The 16,401-nt window shown below is 50.2% G+C and overlaps 7 protein-coding genes across 21 annotated transcripts; 4 read left to right on the top strand and 3 right to left on the bottom strand.

The window, feature by feature from the left end:
- Positions 1 to 2,355: 2,355 nt before the first annotated feature.
- Positions 2,356 to 3,771, top strand: H310_13913 (hypothetical protein; the record flags this gene model as incomplete). The annotated part of the gene is made up of 1 exon (XM_008881577.1): positions 2,356 to 3,771. The coding sequence occupies one exon, from the start codon at positions 2,356 to 2,358 to the stop codon at positions 3,769 to 3,771; it is 1,416 nt and encodes a 471-aa protein (XP_008879799.1).
- A 2,813-nt stretch (positions 3,772 to 6,584) lies between these two features.
- On the top strand, positions 6,585 to 8,071 carry H310_13912 (hypothetical protein; the record flags this gene model as incomplete). The annotated part of the gene is made up of 7 exons (XM_008881576.1): positions 6,585 to 6,644; positions 6,705 to 7,009; positions 7,056 to 7,143; positions 7,184 to 7,270; positions 7,329 to 7,587; positions 7,659 to 7,788; positions 7,837 to 8,071. 7 exons carry the CDS (start codon positions 6,585 to 6,587, stop codon positions 8,069 to 8,071), a joined length of 1,164 nt encoding a protein of 387 aa, XP_008879798.1.
- A 519-nt stretch (positions 8,072 to 8,590) lies between these two features.
- Positions 8,591 to 10,189, top strand: H310_13911. 2 transcript variants are annotated; one of them, XM_008881575.1, is made up of 6 exons: positions 8,591 to 8,683; positions 8,732 to 8,790; positions 8,855 to 9,134; positions 9,178 to 9,486; positions 9,668 to 9,867; positions 9,914 to 10,189. In XM_008881575.1, exons 1-6 carry the CDS (start codon positions 8,609 to 8,611, stop codon positions 10,098 to 10,100), a joined length of 1,110 nt encoding a protein of 369 aa, XP_008879797.1. In that variant the 5' UTR covers positions 8,591 to 8,608; the 3' UTR covers positions 10,101 to 10,189. The 2 variants fall into 2 exon arrangements, with proteins under 2 accessions (XP_008879797.1, XP_008879796.1); XM_008881574.1 differs by having other exon boundaries at positions 9,668 to 10,189.
- A 22-nt stretch (positions 10,190 to 10,211) lies between these two features.
- On the bottom strand, positions 10,212 to 12,113 carry H310_13910 (hypothetical protein). Of its 9 annotated transcripts, XM_008881566.1 has the most exons (10): positions 11,910 to 12,113; positions 11,647 to 11,863; positions 11,523 to 11,593; positions 11,385 to 11,468; positions 11,260 to 11,336; positions 11,104 to 11,199; positions 10,941 to 11,056; positions 10,818 to 10,894; positions 10,518 to 10,743; positions 10,212 to 10,449 (listed from the first exon to the last, which is right to left on the bottom strand). In XM_008881566.1, the coding sequence occupies exons 1-10, from the start codon at positions 12,018 to 12,020 to the stop codon at positions 10,334 to 10,336; spliced, it is 1,191 nt and encodes a 396-aa protein (XP_008879788.1). In that variant the 5' UTR covers positions 12,021 to 12,113; the 3' UTR covers positions 10,212 to 10,333. The 9 variants fall into 9 exon arrangements, with proteins under 9 accessions (XP_008879788.1, XP_008879795.1, XP_008879791.1 ...); XM_008881573.1 differs by having other exon boundaries at positions 11,523 to 11,863; XM_008881569.1 differs by having other exon boundaries at positions 10,818 to 11,056.
- A 34-nt stretch (positions 12,114 to 12,147) lies between these two features.
- On the top strand, positions 12,148 to 13,905 carry H310_13909 (hypothetical protein). Of its 5 annotated transcripts, XM_008881560.1 has the most exons (9): positions 12,148 to 12,284; positions 12,336 to 12,549; positions 12,599 to 12,669; positions 12,734 to 12,820; positions 12,871 to 12,947; positions 12,998 to 13,090; positions 13,145 to 13,254; positions 13,313 to 13,549; positions 13,600 to 13,905. In XM_008881560.1, exons 1-9 carry the CDS (start codon positions 12,171 to 12,173, stop codon positions 13,722 to 13,724), a joined length of 1,128 nt encoding a protein of 375 aa, XP_008879782.1. In that variant the 5' UTR covers positions 12,148 to 12,170; the 3' UTR covers positions 13,725 to 13,905. The 5 variants fall into 5 exon arrangements, with proteins under 5 accessions (XP_008879782.1, XP_008879785.1, XP_008879786.1 ...); XM_008881563.1 differs by having other exon boundaries at positions 13,313 to 13,905; XM_008881564.1 differs by having other exon boundaries at positions 13,145 to 13,549.
- Positions 13,255 to 15,313, bottom strand: H310_13908. Of its 2 annotated transcripts, XM_008881558.1 has the most exons (10): positions 15,181 to 15,313; positions 14,975 to 15,114; positions 14,865 to 14,904; positions 14,730 to 14,812; positions 14,556 to 14,684; positions 14,455 to 14,505; positions 14,210 to 14,408; positions 14,028 to 14,165; positions 13,885 to 13,978; positions 13,255 to 13,842 (listed from the first exon to the last, which is right to left on the bottom strand). In XM_008881558.1, the coding sequence occupies exons 1-9, from the start codon at positions 15,305 to 15,307 to the stop codon at positions 13,914 to 13,916; spliced, it is 972 nt and encodes a 323-aa protein (XP_008879780.1). In that variant the 5' UTR covers positions 15,308 to 15,313; the 3' UTR covers positions 13,255 to 13,842; positions 13,885 to 13,913. The 2 variants fall into 2 exon arrangements, with proteins under 2 accessions (XP_008879780.1, XP_008879781.1); XM_008881559.1 differs by having other exon boundaries at positions 13,255 to 13,978.
- A 719-nt stretch (positions 15,314 to 16,032) lies between these two features.
- Positions 16,033 to 16,299, bottom strand: H310_13907 (hypothetical protein; the record flags this gene model as incomplete). Its single annotated transcript, XM_008881557.1, has 1 exon — positions 16,033 to 16,299. One exon carries the CDS (start codon positions 16,297 to 16,299, stop codon positions 16,033 to 16,035), a length of 267 nt encoding a protein of 88 aa, XP_008879779.1.
- Between the last annotated feature and the right edge of the window lie 102 nt (positions 16,300 to 16,401).

Genomic DNA, 16,401 nt, shown 5'->3' with positions numbered 1-16,401 from the left:
AACGTCTTGAACATCACACCTGAGCGAAATTGTTTTCATCTTATCGCACCAAGAAGACAACTTCGCTCAAACATTAAGTTAAAACGTACATTCTCCCTTCCTCATTGATCTGAGGTTCACTCACAACAAAAGAAATTCCTAGTGCGCTGTTTTGAATATCAATGTACGCCAACTTCGCGCAAATGGATGTGAAAAACCGTAGACTGCTCCCACAATATGCACTAACACTCCTCGTGATAACATGTAACATTGGCTTGCCATCAGCGAAAACGCTGCCCTGTAGTTTATGTCCAAATTGTATGACTCGCTCAGGAAGAAACGGAACAAATATTGAGAGAAGTGATGCATACATCAATACAAAATACTTAAGAATAATTGATTGTGTGAGACAATATCACAGGTCGATATCGTTCAACTTTATGGGCCAAGTTAAAGTCCACATCGCAGCCAACATCGTACCTGCCATCGTGCAGATGGCCATGGATCGCGGCCATCACGTCGTCTTAACGCCGCCGTAACATAGTGACCTGCAACTTATCGAAATAATTTGGGCCTACGTCAAGGGCACTGTTGGGCGGTTGTACGATTCCTCGACAACGTTCTCTGACGTGCATGAGCGGCTTGATCATGAATTTGACCGCCTACCGAGCAGCGTGATTATTGACTGCATCGACCATACAGATCGCAGAGTGGTGGAAATGGCCGCGTACCTGGATTCTGTCGACGAAGCAGACGATGCGGCTGGAACTCCTTTCTCCTCGGATAGCGAAATCGAAAGTGATGGCGACAGTTGCGACGATTGCTTCTTAGGTGACTACGAGATGAGTAATTCCTCTAACAGTCAGAAATTTTCAAAATGAAAAATATTCACTGCAAAAGCACCGAAGATTGTGATCTCTGGAATTTGATGAATTATCCGAAAGGTCGGTCGATGAGATCGACCACTGATAAGGCATTTCTAAATGGAAAGGCGGCCGAACGGAGCTCGAAAGCACAACAAAGAGCAATTAATGTCAATGCAAAATTTTCAATGGAACAAAGTAAAAGTATATCTAGCCGAACATGACGCTTCGCCCCCTTCAAGAAGTTGAGAATATTGCAATCGACACCGTTCTGTTCTTGCATGGCAAAATGGCAAGACTCCTTGTGCTGACATCGAACAACATGCTATACAGTTCAATGTATCAGAAACGAGCATCCAACTTGTATGGCTCGTGACCAAGCGAAGCGACCTTTCATAACAACCACTCCATAAAAGAAAGCGGATAGTCAAGAGTTACAAGAACGGGTGTCCATGCTGTCCCCAATGAAGAATATGGACACACAAACCATGGTAAATGCCTAAATCGACCTTGCACGACTCCCAGCGTCCTTGTTTGTAGGCGCTCGTTGCTAAAACCTTTAATGACCGACGCAAACATTGAATCTCGAAAAGAATACGCACTCTTATTCACCCTGGTATCCTCGGGCAAAGTTATGTTCGACTCCGCGATGAACTGTGTGTTCTTGGATGAAAAGTTTGCAAGATCAGAACAGATTTGCATGGCGCTATGGGAACCAGGTATGGTGAGCCTCAAGATCGCCATGGACACGTTGCACCGATACGTGTACTCATGTAGCGGCAAGCTGCGACGGCAAGCAAGAGGACGACGTGGCAAGAAACGCGTGTCAAGTTTGCCAACTTTAATGTGGGCGATTTGTTTTGATCGGTGCTGTCGTTCAACGACCGACAAACTCCTACTGCAGGGGCGCGGTCCAGAACAATTTGTGCGCGTGGTCAATTCTCGGCAATCTACTATATTTTCCATGTCGACATCACTATAGGGAGCCCCACTCATTTAAATGAATTAAATGAACTTGTCCAAACGATAAATAGTTTACATTCCGCGAGGGCGCGAAGGGCCCAGCAGAGGATTGATGTAACATGATTGGTTGATTTTTACAATTTTATATGCATTCGATTCACAAGAACTCGAAGAAAAAAACTCCGTCATGAAAAGACTCTGTAAAGGAATGTCCTGCGCAATAGAATGAAAAAACAATACAAATTAAACTAAATTAGGCCTATAAAAGACAAATCCTTGTCAATACCAATATAAAGGGAAGGAGAAATATAATAAAAATATTCAGCAAACTAAAACCTCTATATTGTAGTGTGCCTTTTACACATACTTGGTGGTCAATTTCATATAATTACGGCTTTTTCGCCATAATTCACTCACGTCTTGCCTGGTTTTCGTCAAATCGGCGGCTAAATGACGGTCTTGATAGGCCCCGTCATTTCCCACTATTTTCAGGGCAATCCGACGAAAATTGACGTAGTTATTGCGCAAAAACATAATTGCACCCTTTGCAATGGACCCGGCGACAATAGCCCAAATCAAAGCCTTAGTAGAGCTGCGCCGCAGGCGCAGCTTGACTATGGATGAGAAGATGGACATACTGTGGCTTCAAGCCACACTCCGTGAAGAACGGAGAAGCGACGTTACTGGTACCATCTCTCGCTTACTTTTACGCTCCAACAAAACCGTAAAGGGAGTCCTTTGCGAGTTCCTCGGTAGGGGCAGTTTGTTTGAGGCCGACCCACCTTTGAACACGAAGAACCATCCGTCGCGCGTTCCTACGTCAGCCTCGGTCCGTTCTCTTGTGAGGACGTTTATTCGAGACCGCTGGGTCACCCGTACCAGGACTGTCGCCTGGGACGTCTTGGCGCTCCTCATTGACCACAACGTCGTCTTCGTGGGTGCCACCCGGCCAAATGACTACTCCGCTGGTTTTCGTGCTGTCCAAGTCTTCTTGTCGAATGAGGGGTACGCTCGTGGGAAGCGCGCGGGGAGAACTGAGTTCAGGATGACCAAGGCGGATGAGATGGCATGGGACGCTTACTTCAGCATGATGGTGCCAACAGGGGTAATGCGTCCTCGACGACCCGTGGTGCACCTTGACGAAAGTTTCATTCAACATCACTACACTCGTCATGAGGACAGTCTGTACGACCCCGAGCACAGCACAACGAGGCCAAAATACAAAGGACGCCGATTTTGCCTTATCGCTGGAATCATTGATGAGGGACTGGACATTTTTGTTGGTGGAAAGAAGAACGGGAAGACAGTGAAAGACTACCATTCAATGTTCAACCATGCATACTTTGTCGACTGGTTTGAGAAGCTGCTCGATGAAGTTGAGAACCTTGGATGGGCATCGGCAGTCTTTGTCATGGACAACCCCAAATATCACAAGGGGCGGCCGTTCGACACTCCCAAGGGCAATTGGAAGAAGGACGATCTCTATCAAGAATGTGTGAAGTTCAAGGTTCTTGGTGCGTCTTCTACTGATCTCAAGGCGATGATCTGGGCAGCCTTGAAGAAGCATATCGAGGAGCACATCCCACCTGTCGTTGTCGAAATGGCACGGACTCGTGGACATCATGTGGTGTTCTCGGCTCCAGGGTTTTCTGACCTACAACCGATTGAGATGGTGTGGGCCAATGTGAAGGGCACAGTTGGTCGAGCTTACACTTCTACATGTACTACTACGTTTGCGGGGGTCCGCGATCGTCTTGATCGGGTGTTTTATGAATTGGACACTAAGGTAATTTACAGTGCAGCATTTACGGCAAAACTGCTTATGCTGGATAGCTCTCTTCGAGAGGCAGAAACTTTGGCGGAAGCAAGCTGTTTTAAAGACTTCGATAGCGAAACTTCTAGTGAAGATGACTTGTCGGCTTCAAGCGACTGCGTCGGCATGGGTGTGAGTGAGAATGACGAATAGCATCGCGGCTTCTTGTGTTTAATTTCTTGTGTAATTCAATATTTCAAGTTGAATGCAATTGTAGAGGTCCAGTCAGTTCAAGCATTATTATTTTGCTTGTGCAAATGTATTATTGATTTTAGAAATTGGCCTTGGCCCCTCGATGCCCTCGTGGACTGTTAGCCAATTGGCGCAACTGCCCATCGTGATTCGATTCGACGAGGTCATGTTGTTCCTGCCAATCAAGAATGGTTCATGCGCTGATCGTTTGATTCGACGCATACATCGACACATCGGTTTTTCATGATTTCCGTCGCTATCTAGTGGAAGTGTCCATCAGCAATCCGATTGATGAGCAGTTGCAGCTCATAGCATGTGATACATTTCACGTGCCTTTGATTGGCATGGAGTATTTTTTATCAGATTTCGTCGGAATCCTCAGAAAGCGCAAAATAGCTATTACTACGTCTGCTTTTGAACAATTGCGAGCAAAAGTTCAATAGTATAGGAAGATTTAGAAACAGAATCTAAGTAAAATAGAGTAATCGTTCATCCTCCAGTGGCACAACAAATCTGCAATATCTTCTAAAGTTTGCACTTTCTTAAGCCTCAAGCTCATCATTTCTAATGCTAACTCACCCTCATAGCTCAATGTACTGCGAGGGAGTTTAGACCTATTGTCAACTCCGCATTCAATGACAATGTTCATAACACGACACAAGGTAGAGAATGACTTCTCCAGCGTCGACGGCACCAGCTGATCGAACGCAGTCTTCATCGTGGCATCGTCTGACACTCCACAGATTGTTACATAGCTTGAAAGAGTTAAAAACCCAAAGTATAATCGCTTGGATCCAGGGACCTTGATGGTTAATTCCACTTTCGAATGTCTCAGCCACCAGAATCGCGGTAGCAGCAAGTGTAGCATCTTCGGGCGAAATATGAGGGACGCGTTGTCTTGTTGCAGGTAAGCTCTTGCATTTGCCGTTGGCCGTATTTCCTTGATCGCATATTGTCGCTAAGTAGCCGGTGGTAAACATCGCGCGTCACAGTGATGCTCCGCACCACCTCCGCTCCGGCCGTCCTGTTGACGTTGCTTCGGCTGGCAGTCATTCGCTTCATAATTTTGCAGCAGCCAACCTTACCGTCCCATCTTGGCGGCGGCCCAGCGGCGGCAACCAAATACTTCACCTTGATGATGTGTGACTTGGACTAGATATACCAAGGCAAGATGGTTTCGTCGTACCAAAGGAAGCGACAACGGAGCTTGGTAAAGCAAAACCATTTCTCGTCCAAATGCACCACATTGGCCATGTCTTTGAAATGGCCATCTAGTGCATTCAGCGGGATTTGGCACAAAATGTTGTGGAGGTCCAACGTCTGTTCGGCAGTAAGGTGCGGCATTGTCCAACTTGACCATCTTGCCATCCATTTCTTCTTGACTAATGTCCACAGGACGAACGCAGAGACACCAGTCGCCGCAGCTAGAGATCGGTACGTTTGGTGCTTGTGCAACGGTACGCTCTTGATTCGCTGCTCGATTTCTTATGGCTCATACTTGGTGCATCTGCCGGTGACGCACTGTAAACACGACGTGACGTTCGCCACACCATTCAACGACTTGGTGTCGTCACCACGCTTGTAAGTACGCAACCCGTTAAGCGTTAGGCGTCATACGTGTTGCACACAGTATGAACATTTTCGCGGGTAAGTTGGCCGTCCACGCTGACCTTGATGAGGTGTTGGTATAGCGGCACCGTTTGCTCGTCCGTCAAACTTGGCTCGGTTTTTGTATTGGATTTGGCATAGACGGTTTCAAACGAAAATTAATAATGCAATTCACAAGAACACTGCCAGTCGATTCAGCTTATTGCAAGGAACACGACATACTAATTTATTTTGCCAATCAGAGTCTGGAAACCGTCCATCTCGTCCCGCTAGCAATCGATACAAAAATGAGGTAGTAAAAGCAGTGAACGAGCGCATCGACCGACATTTTTTGCAGTTTGAGAGTTTGTGCATGAATTTTATTAAAGATTGTTCTCCTACTCACAGTCAACGTATTCTTCCGAATACAATGTATTTATGCTCATTCCTTCAAACGCAATACGCTTTATGAAATGGTCAATCAAAGTTAAGAGTGCTGGTCAATTAGCATCCTAAATATTTATAGTCCTTGACGGTTGATAAAATACTCTCTAGATTCTATTTGTTTCTAGTGTCTTAATAACCTGGAGAGTGATTATATTTTACTTCTGACATTACATCCTTCAACTTCATTGGTCTGTTGTAGGATTTTGGGTTCATGGCCGCAAGCCTATTCATTCTTCATTCTCCAAAACAGCCTAACATGTCTGGGTTACTAGGATACAAGTTGCATCGATTGTGAGCGAACACGAAATTTTTCAAACAATTGTTCGTGAGATTAGACCAACTCGCACACGAGTGACTGCAAAAGATATGATGCGTTTATCGACTAGAGCAGAAATTCCTTGTAAAAGTTGGGATTGCGACGTGGCCAAAGGAGTGGGCACGACAGCGCACCTGGACTCCGTCGACGGAGCGGATTAAGCTGCTGGAACCGCGTACTCCGCGGAGAGCAAAGTCGAAAATGGTACCGATAGTGCGTCGGCAATGAAATAGTGAATAGTTTTCAAAATGAAAAATATACATTGGAAGAGCAAACACACCCCTGGAATATGATGAACTATCCGGACGGTCGGTCGAGCAATTGACCACTGTAAGTACAATTGCAAAATTCATTATCCGGACAAATCGTCGTGCCGGATAGGAGACTCCGAGGTGGTGGTTGCCTGCCAGACATTTTTTGAAGCATGCAAGCTGCCGCCGTCCTTCGCCGCGCAGCTGTCGCTGCCGCCTCCCGCTCCACTCGCGTAGGTGACATGACCGTCACATATGAGAATAGACGTCTTTGTGAATCGCTCCATCCGTAGATTGCCGCAGTGCGTGCCATGAGCAGCACTCCTCCTCCGACTCCGTCGTTCGCGTCGCAGTTGGAACCGGAGATCAAGGTCCCACGCCACTTCATCGGTGCTTTTCCTGAAGAAACGGAAGCTAACAACTTTGAGGTGAACTGGAGTCTCGCTGACGATGACATCACCCCGCTTCACAACTGCTACCGCAACCGGGAGTTGGGCAACTTGGCTGCCGCCGCCGCTATTGCTGCACCCGTGCCCAACGCTGCGTCGCCTGCTGTCGCTGCCGAGAACTGGTCCACCGGCAAGTTTCTCGACCTTTGGTAAACCGCTTTTACCACTACAATGTGTGTTGAGAATCGTGGTCAGGAACGACGTGACGAATCAGCTCTCGCACTCGCCAGACATGTACATCTCAGATGGAGCAATCGGCGCGCACGCGACCCTTCGCACTCCCGTACGTATGTCTTACTATGTCCAATCTTATCGTCGTGCAGATTCGTGTGGTGTCGGACACACCTCGCCTCGCTCACGCTTTGGCCAACCTCCTGACGAAAGTTCCAACCTTGAAAGACCCGCACACAGTACGTCGATGGCACATGCAATGATAGTTGTCCACGCCTCATCAACACATGATGGCAGCCTCGCCCCGTCTTGGTCGTGTGGAAATCATCCAAGGACAAGGATCAGTCGGCGTTTGTGTACAACATCGACACGAACGTCGATGGGTTCACCCAAGCCAAGCTCGTGGTCCGTGGCGATGGCGTGTCGTTGGATTCGTTGCTCCAGAACGTTCTCTCTCTCAAGGCGGAACTGGACGGTGCTGTCGACACGGGCGCCCCCGCCACGATCGCCGCCGAAGTCGTCGCTGCCGACGGCAAATCCACCTTGGTGTTTGGAGGTGCGTTTCGTCTTTTTTCATGTCGTTTCGACCTATTTTGCTGTTTTGATCGACCTTAACGTGACATGCAGCCAACGCGGCCTTCCGGGGCTCTCAACAAGCGTCGCTCTCCGCTGCGCACGGCGTGGTATGGGACCCCGCTGTCGGTGTCACTCCTGCGTTCCAAGGCGTGGTGGTGCCCCCTGCTGCTGTCCGCGTTTCGTACGTTGTGCAAGAGATCGCATCGAAACTGAGCAACGCCATGAGTAGGAAAGCGTCGAGTCGTCGCCACCAAGCCTATCCTGCGTCGTGGTCCTCGGAAGCGTCGGTGGTTGGTCATGCGTTTCCCACGCTCTTGCCCCACCCCACGCATGCCGTGGCTTATGGCGCCCCCGCAGACAAGACGAGCGTGTCTGTCGAAGAGTTTGTCAAGCAAGTGAATGGGTCGGCTGCCCTCGCGGCGGCGCTCACCCAACACGGCACGGCTCTCTCGTTCAAGAAGTAACTTGCGCTTCATTGTCGATAACACTGTACCGATGCTCTGTGATGGTGGCTTGCATGCTGGGTGTGGGGAGCGACTAGTGTGTTTGGAAGTGCCGCTGACGGCCGTAGTAAGATGCATCCGCCAGACTCTACACATGGACGCCGCGCACGACTGCTGCCCTCGCGTTCACTCGAAACATGCAGGGGAGGCATTCCTGTCAAAGTTGCGTTTTATTGCGACAACGACGTTAAATCTATGATGCCTTTTCCAGAATGCCGTCGACCGTGCGCGACCCAACAGCGTGTGCATCACAACCTGCTCGACCACTCCATACGCTTTCCACGACTTCTGCCGTCGAAGCTAGATCACGCGCCGTGAGCTTGGGGCGACGGACGTGGCGCGCAGCGAGGCAGTTGCTCTCCCACGTTACTGGGGTTGTCAGGGCATTGTCGCACCTTTAGCAAGCGGACACGTTTTGTGAATGCAGATTGGAAACGGGTCGTCAAGTCCGGATACAGGTCATTATCCGGTAGTTACAATGGATGTGTCACACACAACATGACGTCGCTCCTGCGGAATCGGTCGACCAAGGAGCAATCAGCGACATCGACTGCGTCGGCGAATGCGCCCAAGGCAAGTTCGATTCCACTTAGGTGACGTAATCTGACGGGATTTGGGTAGATTGTGCTCAGCGGGTGGATGCGGAAGCAGAAAGCCCACTTGAAGACATGGAATCGGCGGTACGGATCATGATCACGCCGCCTTGGTCGTGGACACGGCGCTAATGCGAGACGTCCCGCATAGATTTTTCGCCCTCTCTGGAAGCACGTTGTCATATTATGATAGCGAGGACATCTCGGGGGCGCCCCGTGGGATCCTCGAAGTGGCGTCGGTGCATCCGCTGCCTTCCGAACCAAATGGACTTCTGTTACACTGCAAAGCCAACAACAGCACAAGACGGCGAGATGAAAAGCTCATTTGCGACACCAACGTTGCGTACAACGCATGGTTTGCGCTTCTGACGCGCGCCACGACAGCGGAAACGCTAGAACCACTCAGCCAGCAGCCATCGTCGGCTTCCATGGTAGCATCGGCGATCGAGGGAGTTCATCTCATCTACGTATTAGATGCCTGCTTCTTCATCGCCGGCTATGGACTCGTCGTCAAACGTGTCTAGCAACAATTCGGACGCGTCGATCCATCCAAGCTCCCCCGTCGCGTATCGTCCAAACCCCATCAAGATGGGTTACGTCCATGTGCACTACGCCGCGTCGTCGTCTGGTTCGGCGCACAACCTGACCAGCAACCAAGAACATGGCGATGGCGTCCCCGCTGCAGACGCGGATGCGTGGAACCGATATTTTATAAAAGTCGAAGGCGATCTGCTCAACTGTTACGCGGACGAGTCCCAGCAGCATCTCTACGTCAGTGGCATGGTACGCGTCTACACTCGGTCGTCGCCGTGCTTTCATTGAAGCGTTTGTGTTACGGTGCAAACGTATGTGGAAGTGGTGGATGTCGGCGGGTTTCTCGCAACATACTTGGTGCATGATGCACGTTCGCAATTCCTTTTTGCACGATGAACGGAATACCAGAGATGGTCTCATTCTTGTGTAGGTGCGCAATGTGACGCTGTACGAAGGGCGAAAGTACGCTTTGGCCGTTGGCCTCAACAAAGGCCGCAAAGTCGTCTTGTGTTGCGACAGCATGGAGGAAAAGACGAATTGGCTGCTTACGTTAGAGGGCGCGTTGAAAATCGCGTATAGCGTGATCCAGCTCCAGCGCCGTGGAAGTGCCGGCTTGAAGCGTGCATCAAGGTACGCTCCCGTCAAACTCGACTTGCTGTTCACGTCACGCGTGTAGTCACATTTACGACCTGGACTTGTCACCAGAGGATCAAGTAACGCCGGCGGTATTGACCGGTCTAGAGGAAGAGAACAAACTGCGCGGTGTACAGGAACACACTGACGAAGGAGACGAAGGCGACGACCATGTGGCCGCCTCGGCCGTGACGGAAGATGGGTCTGAAGCGAGCGGTGTGTGGATTTGACGCGTCGGTCTCACAGAAATAATGTAGACGTAATTGATTTTTGTGGATTGGCGAATGAAATTGAAGGAGTAAACTCATTTCTACCAATGATTTCGTCTAAATGTGCTTTCACTACGTTTGATTGGATATATTTTCAAACTTTTAGTTCTCGATTGCTTGTTTACTGGATAGAATCCACCAATTGAGTCGCAGTATTTCTGGTTTCTCGATTTGCATTGGTGGAAATACACCAATTAACCTCGACCGAGCAGCCCCCGTACATACACCACTTGCAACACGGCAATCCCAAGCAGGAACGCATTGGTGAGGATCGTGCCGATAACGAGGCGGTCCAAGACGCTCTCCGCCGCTAGAAACATGAGCATGATTCGATTGATGGACAAGCATATGAGGCGATGGAGGTGGGAGGGAACGTACCGTCTCGACTGCGCCGCTCGTTCTGCACAATTGACACTAACTCTCCTTTGAGATCCCACACAGCATACCGAAAGCGGCCGATCAATTGAAGGACAGGTAATCCAAGGTCTTCAAGGGAAAGAGTTGGGCGACGGTGTTGCATGACGAACGACGCTGGCACTGATGCATCCGACCCTGCGTGAGCGCCTCCTGCAAGACGTACTTCGCCATCTTCCGCAACTTGAATCTGTCATGTATTAGCCGGCACGTGCAGTGTGACCCCAACAACATGGTAGATCCATGCCCAAGCGATGGCCTTACCGTGAATGCCACGGTGGAAGGAGATGCGTTGTCCACCTCCGCTTCCTTGGACAGAGTTTCGCGTGCCGCAGTTGCAGCTGGTCGAACCGACGTTATGACGAAAAGTCGAATTCGATAGCCCACCTCGAACGGTGTCGGTGATGTCAAAGAAGAGCGAGCCGCCAGTGGATGCCAAGACGCCATGATTCGTGATAACGCGGTCGTAGAACGAATCGATGTGGGTAGTCATCGACGTCCACCTGGTAAATGAAACTCAAGAGAGTACTTGGCAGGCTAGATCACGTACGTGGGGGGATGCACCACTCGGTTGCCAGGGATTGCGGCCAATGTGACTTCAATACCTGGTTTGGACGCAAAGTCCACTGAAAACGAAGCAATCACTCTTCGTGTTGCAGTCACAGCATTAGCGAGTAGCGCCAGTGAGGGCCACACGAAGACGGACCTCGTGTTTTCGTGGAGTGCATGTACGGATATACCAGCGAACGAGTACTCCACTACACCCATCGAGACCGGAACTCCCTACCGAACAACGAGTGAAATCGAATTGCGACGGATTGAATGCAGTACGCGCTCGGTCGCCAACATCAACGTCGAAGGGTTGGGTTTGTCTGGGAATTGCTGAATCAACGTCGCAATGACAGTGGGGTCTCGCTAATGCGGATATCCTCGATTAGGCCATGGACCTTCGAGTGCAGGAAGGCCAACCGTAAGTGAACGTGTGCCGTAGGTCACGACGTCCACGACATACAACACTCGTTGCTGCGCTTTCGAGCCAGCTGTGTACAACATGGAAAGTAAGGCCTTCATTTTCAAATGAGAGAATGCGTACGGGCAGACGTAAAGCAGAGGGAGTACAATCCCGATTCGCGCACGTTCAACGACGTGTGGTTGGCAGTTGCATGTGTCCAAGTTGTGATGGTCACACCCGATGGTGACACGACCTTCACATTCAGCGCATCGGTGGGACGACGTGGCTCGAGCAGCTCAAAATGGACAAACAGGTCACTGTGTAGCGACCGGGGCACAATATCTTCCCGAAAGCACTCCTGCAAAGCGTTGTTAGATCCAGCACGAAGCAATGAAGCACACCACCTCCTGATTCCCGTCAAGGTCAAAGGCAAAGGAAGAACCAGCCCCGACCGACGAGAAGCAGCTTACAAGCGCAAGCACACCGACCCATGGCAACAGCAGCGCCGCCACCATTTCGTCGGTCGTTCGGATTTGCTTGATGAAGATAGGGGTGAGTGGATGTTGGTTCCGGATATGGTGGTTCAGGTGACCAGCAAATATCCGGATGTTTGCCACCGCAAATGTTTGCATTCGATTTTCGCTCACACGTGTCGTCGAAGCAAGATGGAGGTGCGCGGGCGCATTTGGTTCCTCGTCCTGTGGGCTTGTCTGTTGGTGATGCATCCCACAGCGAACGCGAGCTCGTACTTTGTCTTTGATCTTGACGACACGGAAGAAGTACGACCCCTTTCGCCTTTGTTGTCCTGTGAATAAGACTGCACGTCGTAGGATTGCTATACGGAAGATGTCGTGTCTCGCTCGGTTAACAGCGATGTCTTCCTTCACTTTGAAATCTTGGAGCCCGCTGTGACAGATGCGGTCGATGTGCAGCTCACATCGCCGTCGGGTCGCGGGATCCAAGCGTGGTCGGGGTCGAAGGGCAACCACACGTCCATTTTGGTGCGTGAATCGGGGTTGTATTCGGTTTGTTTCACCAAGACAGGTACGCTCCCATGATTTCTTGGTCATTTTAACTCATGGACATTGCCCAGCGTCTTCCAGCCGCCGCTTGAGTATTTTGTACGCATTTGACCATGCCAGTATTGGTTCGCGGACCTTGACCGTACGAAAGCACCTCCACTGACAAGCCATTCGCTTGACTTCGTCTCCATATCGTCAAATCGTAGCGCTATCCCGCATCTGTATCGACCATTTTGCGCGAAAAGCCCGATGAAACCACCTATACAGAGCTGAACTTGGAGACTGCTGCCAACGTACGCTTCGTCTTGACGAATGCTTGGATTTGCCAATTGGCTTTGACTAGGGCGACGTACAATCGATGGGGCTGGTGCAGTTTGTCTTTTCGGGTGTTTCCAAAAGCATCATCCACGATAATACCAGGTACCTCATCGATCACAATGCATGAACTTTTGCACTCATGATAATCACAGAATCATGATGAGTTTCTCCGTGGAATATGCTTCAGTGGCGGACTTGGGGTTGAGCGTCGCTCTTGTTGCTGGTGGGCTGAAGCATCCATCCACGTACGTTGATGGTAGAAACACTGCTGGAGGTGTGACGTTTCAACGCTTTTTCAGATGGAATGCAATGTCCGAGCATGTGCTAGCCTTTTCGGGGAAAGTCACTCAGACAATGGGAGCAAAGACTGGCGGTACCGTCTTCTTCGATATCACCGACGACGTCACAGGTATGTGCCATGCTCATGTTTCAACTTGCCGTGGATCGTCGTCGACTAAACTGAGTAGCCGCAATGAACGCGGAAGATTACCCATCGATTGTGTATTCAATCCAAGTCGCGGACGAAGGTGGTTCCGCACGGCTCACTGGCAATGCGCACTCAATTATGGCGCATTACCCTGTTATCACGTTTGAGGACATGGGGTTGGACGTCATGCGTGAAATTGGTCACTTTCGCTACTCCGTGTGGGACCTTAAAGGAGAGCTCATCTCGATCATCCAAAACGAACGTCACAGTCGAAACAGTACGTTGTTACCGACTACCCCACGTGAAACATTGATGGATGCGCTGTAGCTGCGGAGACGGTGCAGTCACGAGTCGTGTGGGGGACCGTTCTCACCAATATCGTATTGCTTTCCCTCGCGATCGGACAAGTTCTGTACGTGCGCAACCTCATCGGCACTGGGTACGCCTTCTGATCAGGGTGTGGTCTCCACGTCGGAAATTCGAAAATGAATGTTCTCGCGCGCTTTCACAGTTCTCGCTCATTGGTCCATGTTGGTATGGGGGTTTTCGGAATAGACCAATCAGCGTGCGCTAGGATTGAGATAAAGGGATGTGATTCGTCGAAAATTATACCACAAGCATAATGATGGCACATTTCATTTTCACTTGGTGGGAGCGTCCGTTGCGGCCGACACCGGCAATGGACGCCATGTAAACTTCGTGGATGCTAGACCATGACTCGTTAAGATGCAGCGTGGTTGAGCACGGGAACGAACCTATGTAGTGGGGAACAAAGTACGTTTGGCGATTCTTCTGCAAAAACTTGAGGAGCGCTGTCATGGTGCTTTGAATGCGAGTTTGGTCCGACTGGGGAAGGTCCAAGCCCATTTGACTCATAAGCAGCGGTAAGCGTACTAAGAACAACGATGAATGCGCCATTGGATAACTCCACTCGTACCAAAGAGACGAAGAAGGTGTTCCGCGCCGTAGATCGATGAGGGGGCTGAAGCGGCACGCACTGCAACCGTGCTGTCGTCGTTCACTTTGGAAGTCGCAGCAATTTCGTCATGCTGCTCACGTTCTTGCCTGTAGAGGAGAATCAACGGCAATGCGCGGTCAAAATACGCTTCCAGCCCTTCCAACATCGGGCGCGTAATCTACGATATGTTAATTTTCGCAAGAGCAACATTCGCCAAGCCTAACCTCGAGGTCGTGCTCTTTAGACGATTCGTGTTCAAGGTAGTCAGCAATAACCTTCGTGAGAATGCAATATGAGTGCGCCGGAAACACACTTGCATTGATACCGTGTGAACGTTAGGAACACGGGGCAGATCGATCCATTGCTGTTCTTGGGTGATCTTCTTCCAGTCCTCGATGAGAATCTTCTTCAGGGTCATCGGGATGGGAATGGACACTTGGACTTCTTGTACGACCTAACCGTGCTGTCAGGTTGTAAGAACCAAGCGATGCAACGATACTTCTTCCAAATCCCGCGCATGGTCCTTGACGACAACTGCGTCATCAAATGGGTCTACTACTTTCGTCTTCTTCTTGGTAACACCTGCATCCAGTCATGTGAGAATAAACCCCAAATGACGCTGCGTATCCAGTACCAGACGAAGTGATCGTCGCAGTTGTGGCCTTACGTTTCACCTGCAAATGGAAAGATCATGGACTTGTCCGAAACAGTGCTATAGATTACTGGTGGAAGCCCTCGACATACCTGTTCTTTGGCGTTCAACTTGGCCTGCTTCTGAAGTTCTCGAGACTCTGGGCTCGTGTCTAAGACGCGGTCTGCAGACACCCATTCGTCCCATTTCTTGTGCCAACCGCTGTAGTGCACAAAGTAGTGTGGAGTATCACCTGTCCAAGCCAACAACCACTACTTCGTCAACACCATTCCCATTGCAGGAATGGACAGCGACTCACTGTTTTCGTCCAAGCGAAGGACCTTAGCATCGAATATCTCAATCCCATGCTTTACGAGAACGGTATCGTTCACGGCAAAGATCGCAGCATCGGTGGCTCCTTTGCTCGTTGCTCTGGCTGCCTTCATGCGCGGGAAATTCTCAAAATTGGGTGGGAAGCAGTCGAACTCATACAAACAGCCAGTGAATTCGAAATTCAATTTAATTTCTTAATCAATTCAAGATTAAGAAAACCAGTCAAAATAAAAATGGAGTATACCATAGCCACCACGACGAATCACCGCTCTGACCTGCGCCTGGCAACGCCGACATGCGGGGATAGCGCCGCGAGCCAAGGTCTTGCCCAGACAAGTGCCCCTTGTCAGTCGTTATTGGAGTCATGGAGTTATTGTCGGTGGGAAATCGTCATTGAAACGAGCGTTGTTTGGACGCAACCACTGTCGACCAACAACGCGAAAAGGTGTCATTCGTACACACGTATCGTAGCGATGGCCGCTATGGCAGCGGTGCCAAGCAAAAGTGATACGTGCTTTGCACGGGGGGAAATGGAATGTGCAGCAAGCACTACCAAACTGAATCTCCACAAGACCAGTGCTGGTGCACAAGGTGGTAGGCTCCAACCGATCTAGTGGCATTTCCTGGGGCACGCTTGGAGGAAGCAGCATGCACGTACGCGACAAAATGTTTCACGAGTACATGTGAAAGCCACGTCACAAGCAGTGGTGCCCTCACAAACGACGAAATCACAGACAGGAAAGCAGCGATATTTGGAAGTGCCGACGCAGCAACAAGAGTACTGCTCTCGACTTCAACGGTGATTTGAATTACATCGTGCACCGAAGAACGCGTTCTGTTATCGATCCCAGTGGCGCAAGTGCGAGACCATAGCCGCTACTAACTTTCCTGCCGTGTCTTGGTTTGTGCGTAGTGGGTCGAACGCTGCAGAGATTGCAATGCCAGCAGTGGATGGAGTCACGGACAATTCCACGGCGTAGACCTTAGCATGGTGCACTTCGCCCGCGTTCTTGACGGCGTCTTTCCGTTCTTGTTGCAAGTGCTGCAGACGCTCAACAAGCGACAGAGGAGAATCGAACCGAACTCGACACGGAATTGTGCTCATCACGCACCCCAGCATCCTATGCAAACATGTTAGTGCCGGTCAAACGAGAGGTCGAAGAGCGTACTCCTCAATGCCATCCACGGGGAGGTCGCGGTTGGCCAA

Source organism: Aphanomyces invadans (assembly GCF_000520115.1).
Source record: "Aphanomyces invadans strain NJM9701 unplaced genomic scaffold supercont1.58, whole genome shotgun sequence".
NCBI lineage: Eukaryota > Oomycota > Saprolegniomycetes > Saprolegniales > Verrucalvaceae > Aphanomyces > Aphanomyces invadans.
This window is presented reverse-complemented; position numbering and strand designations above follow the sequence as displayed.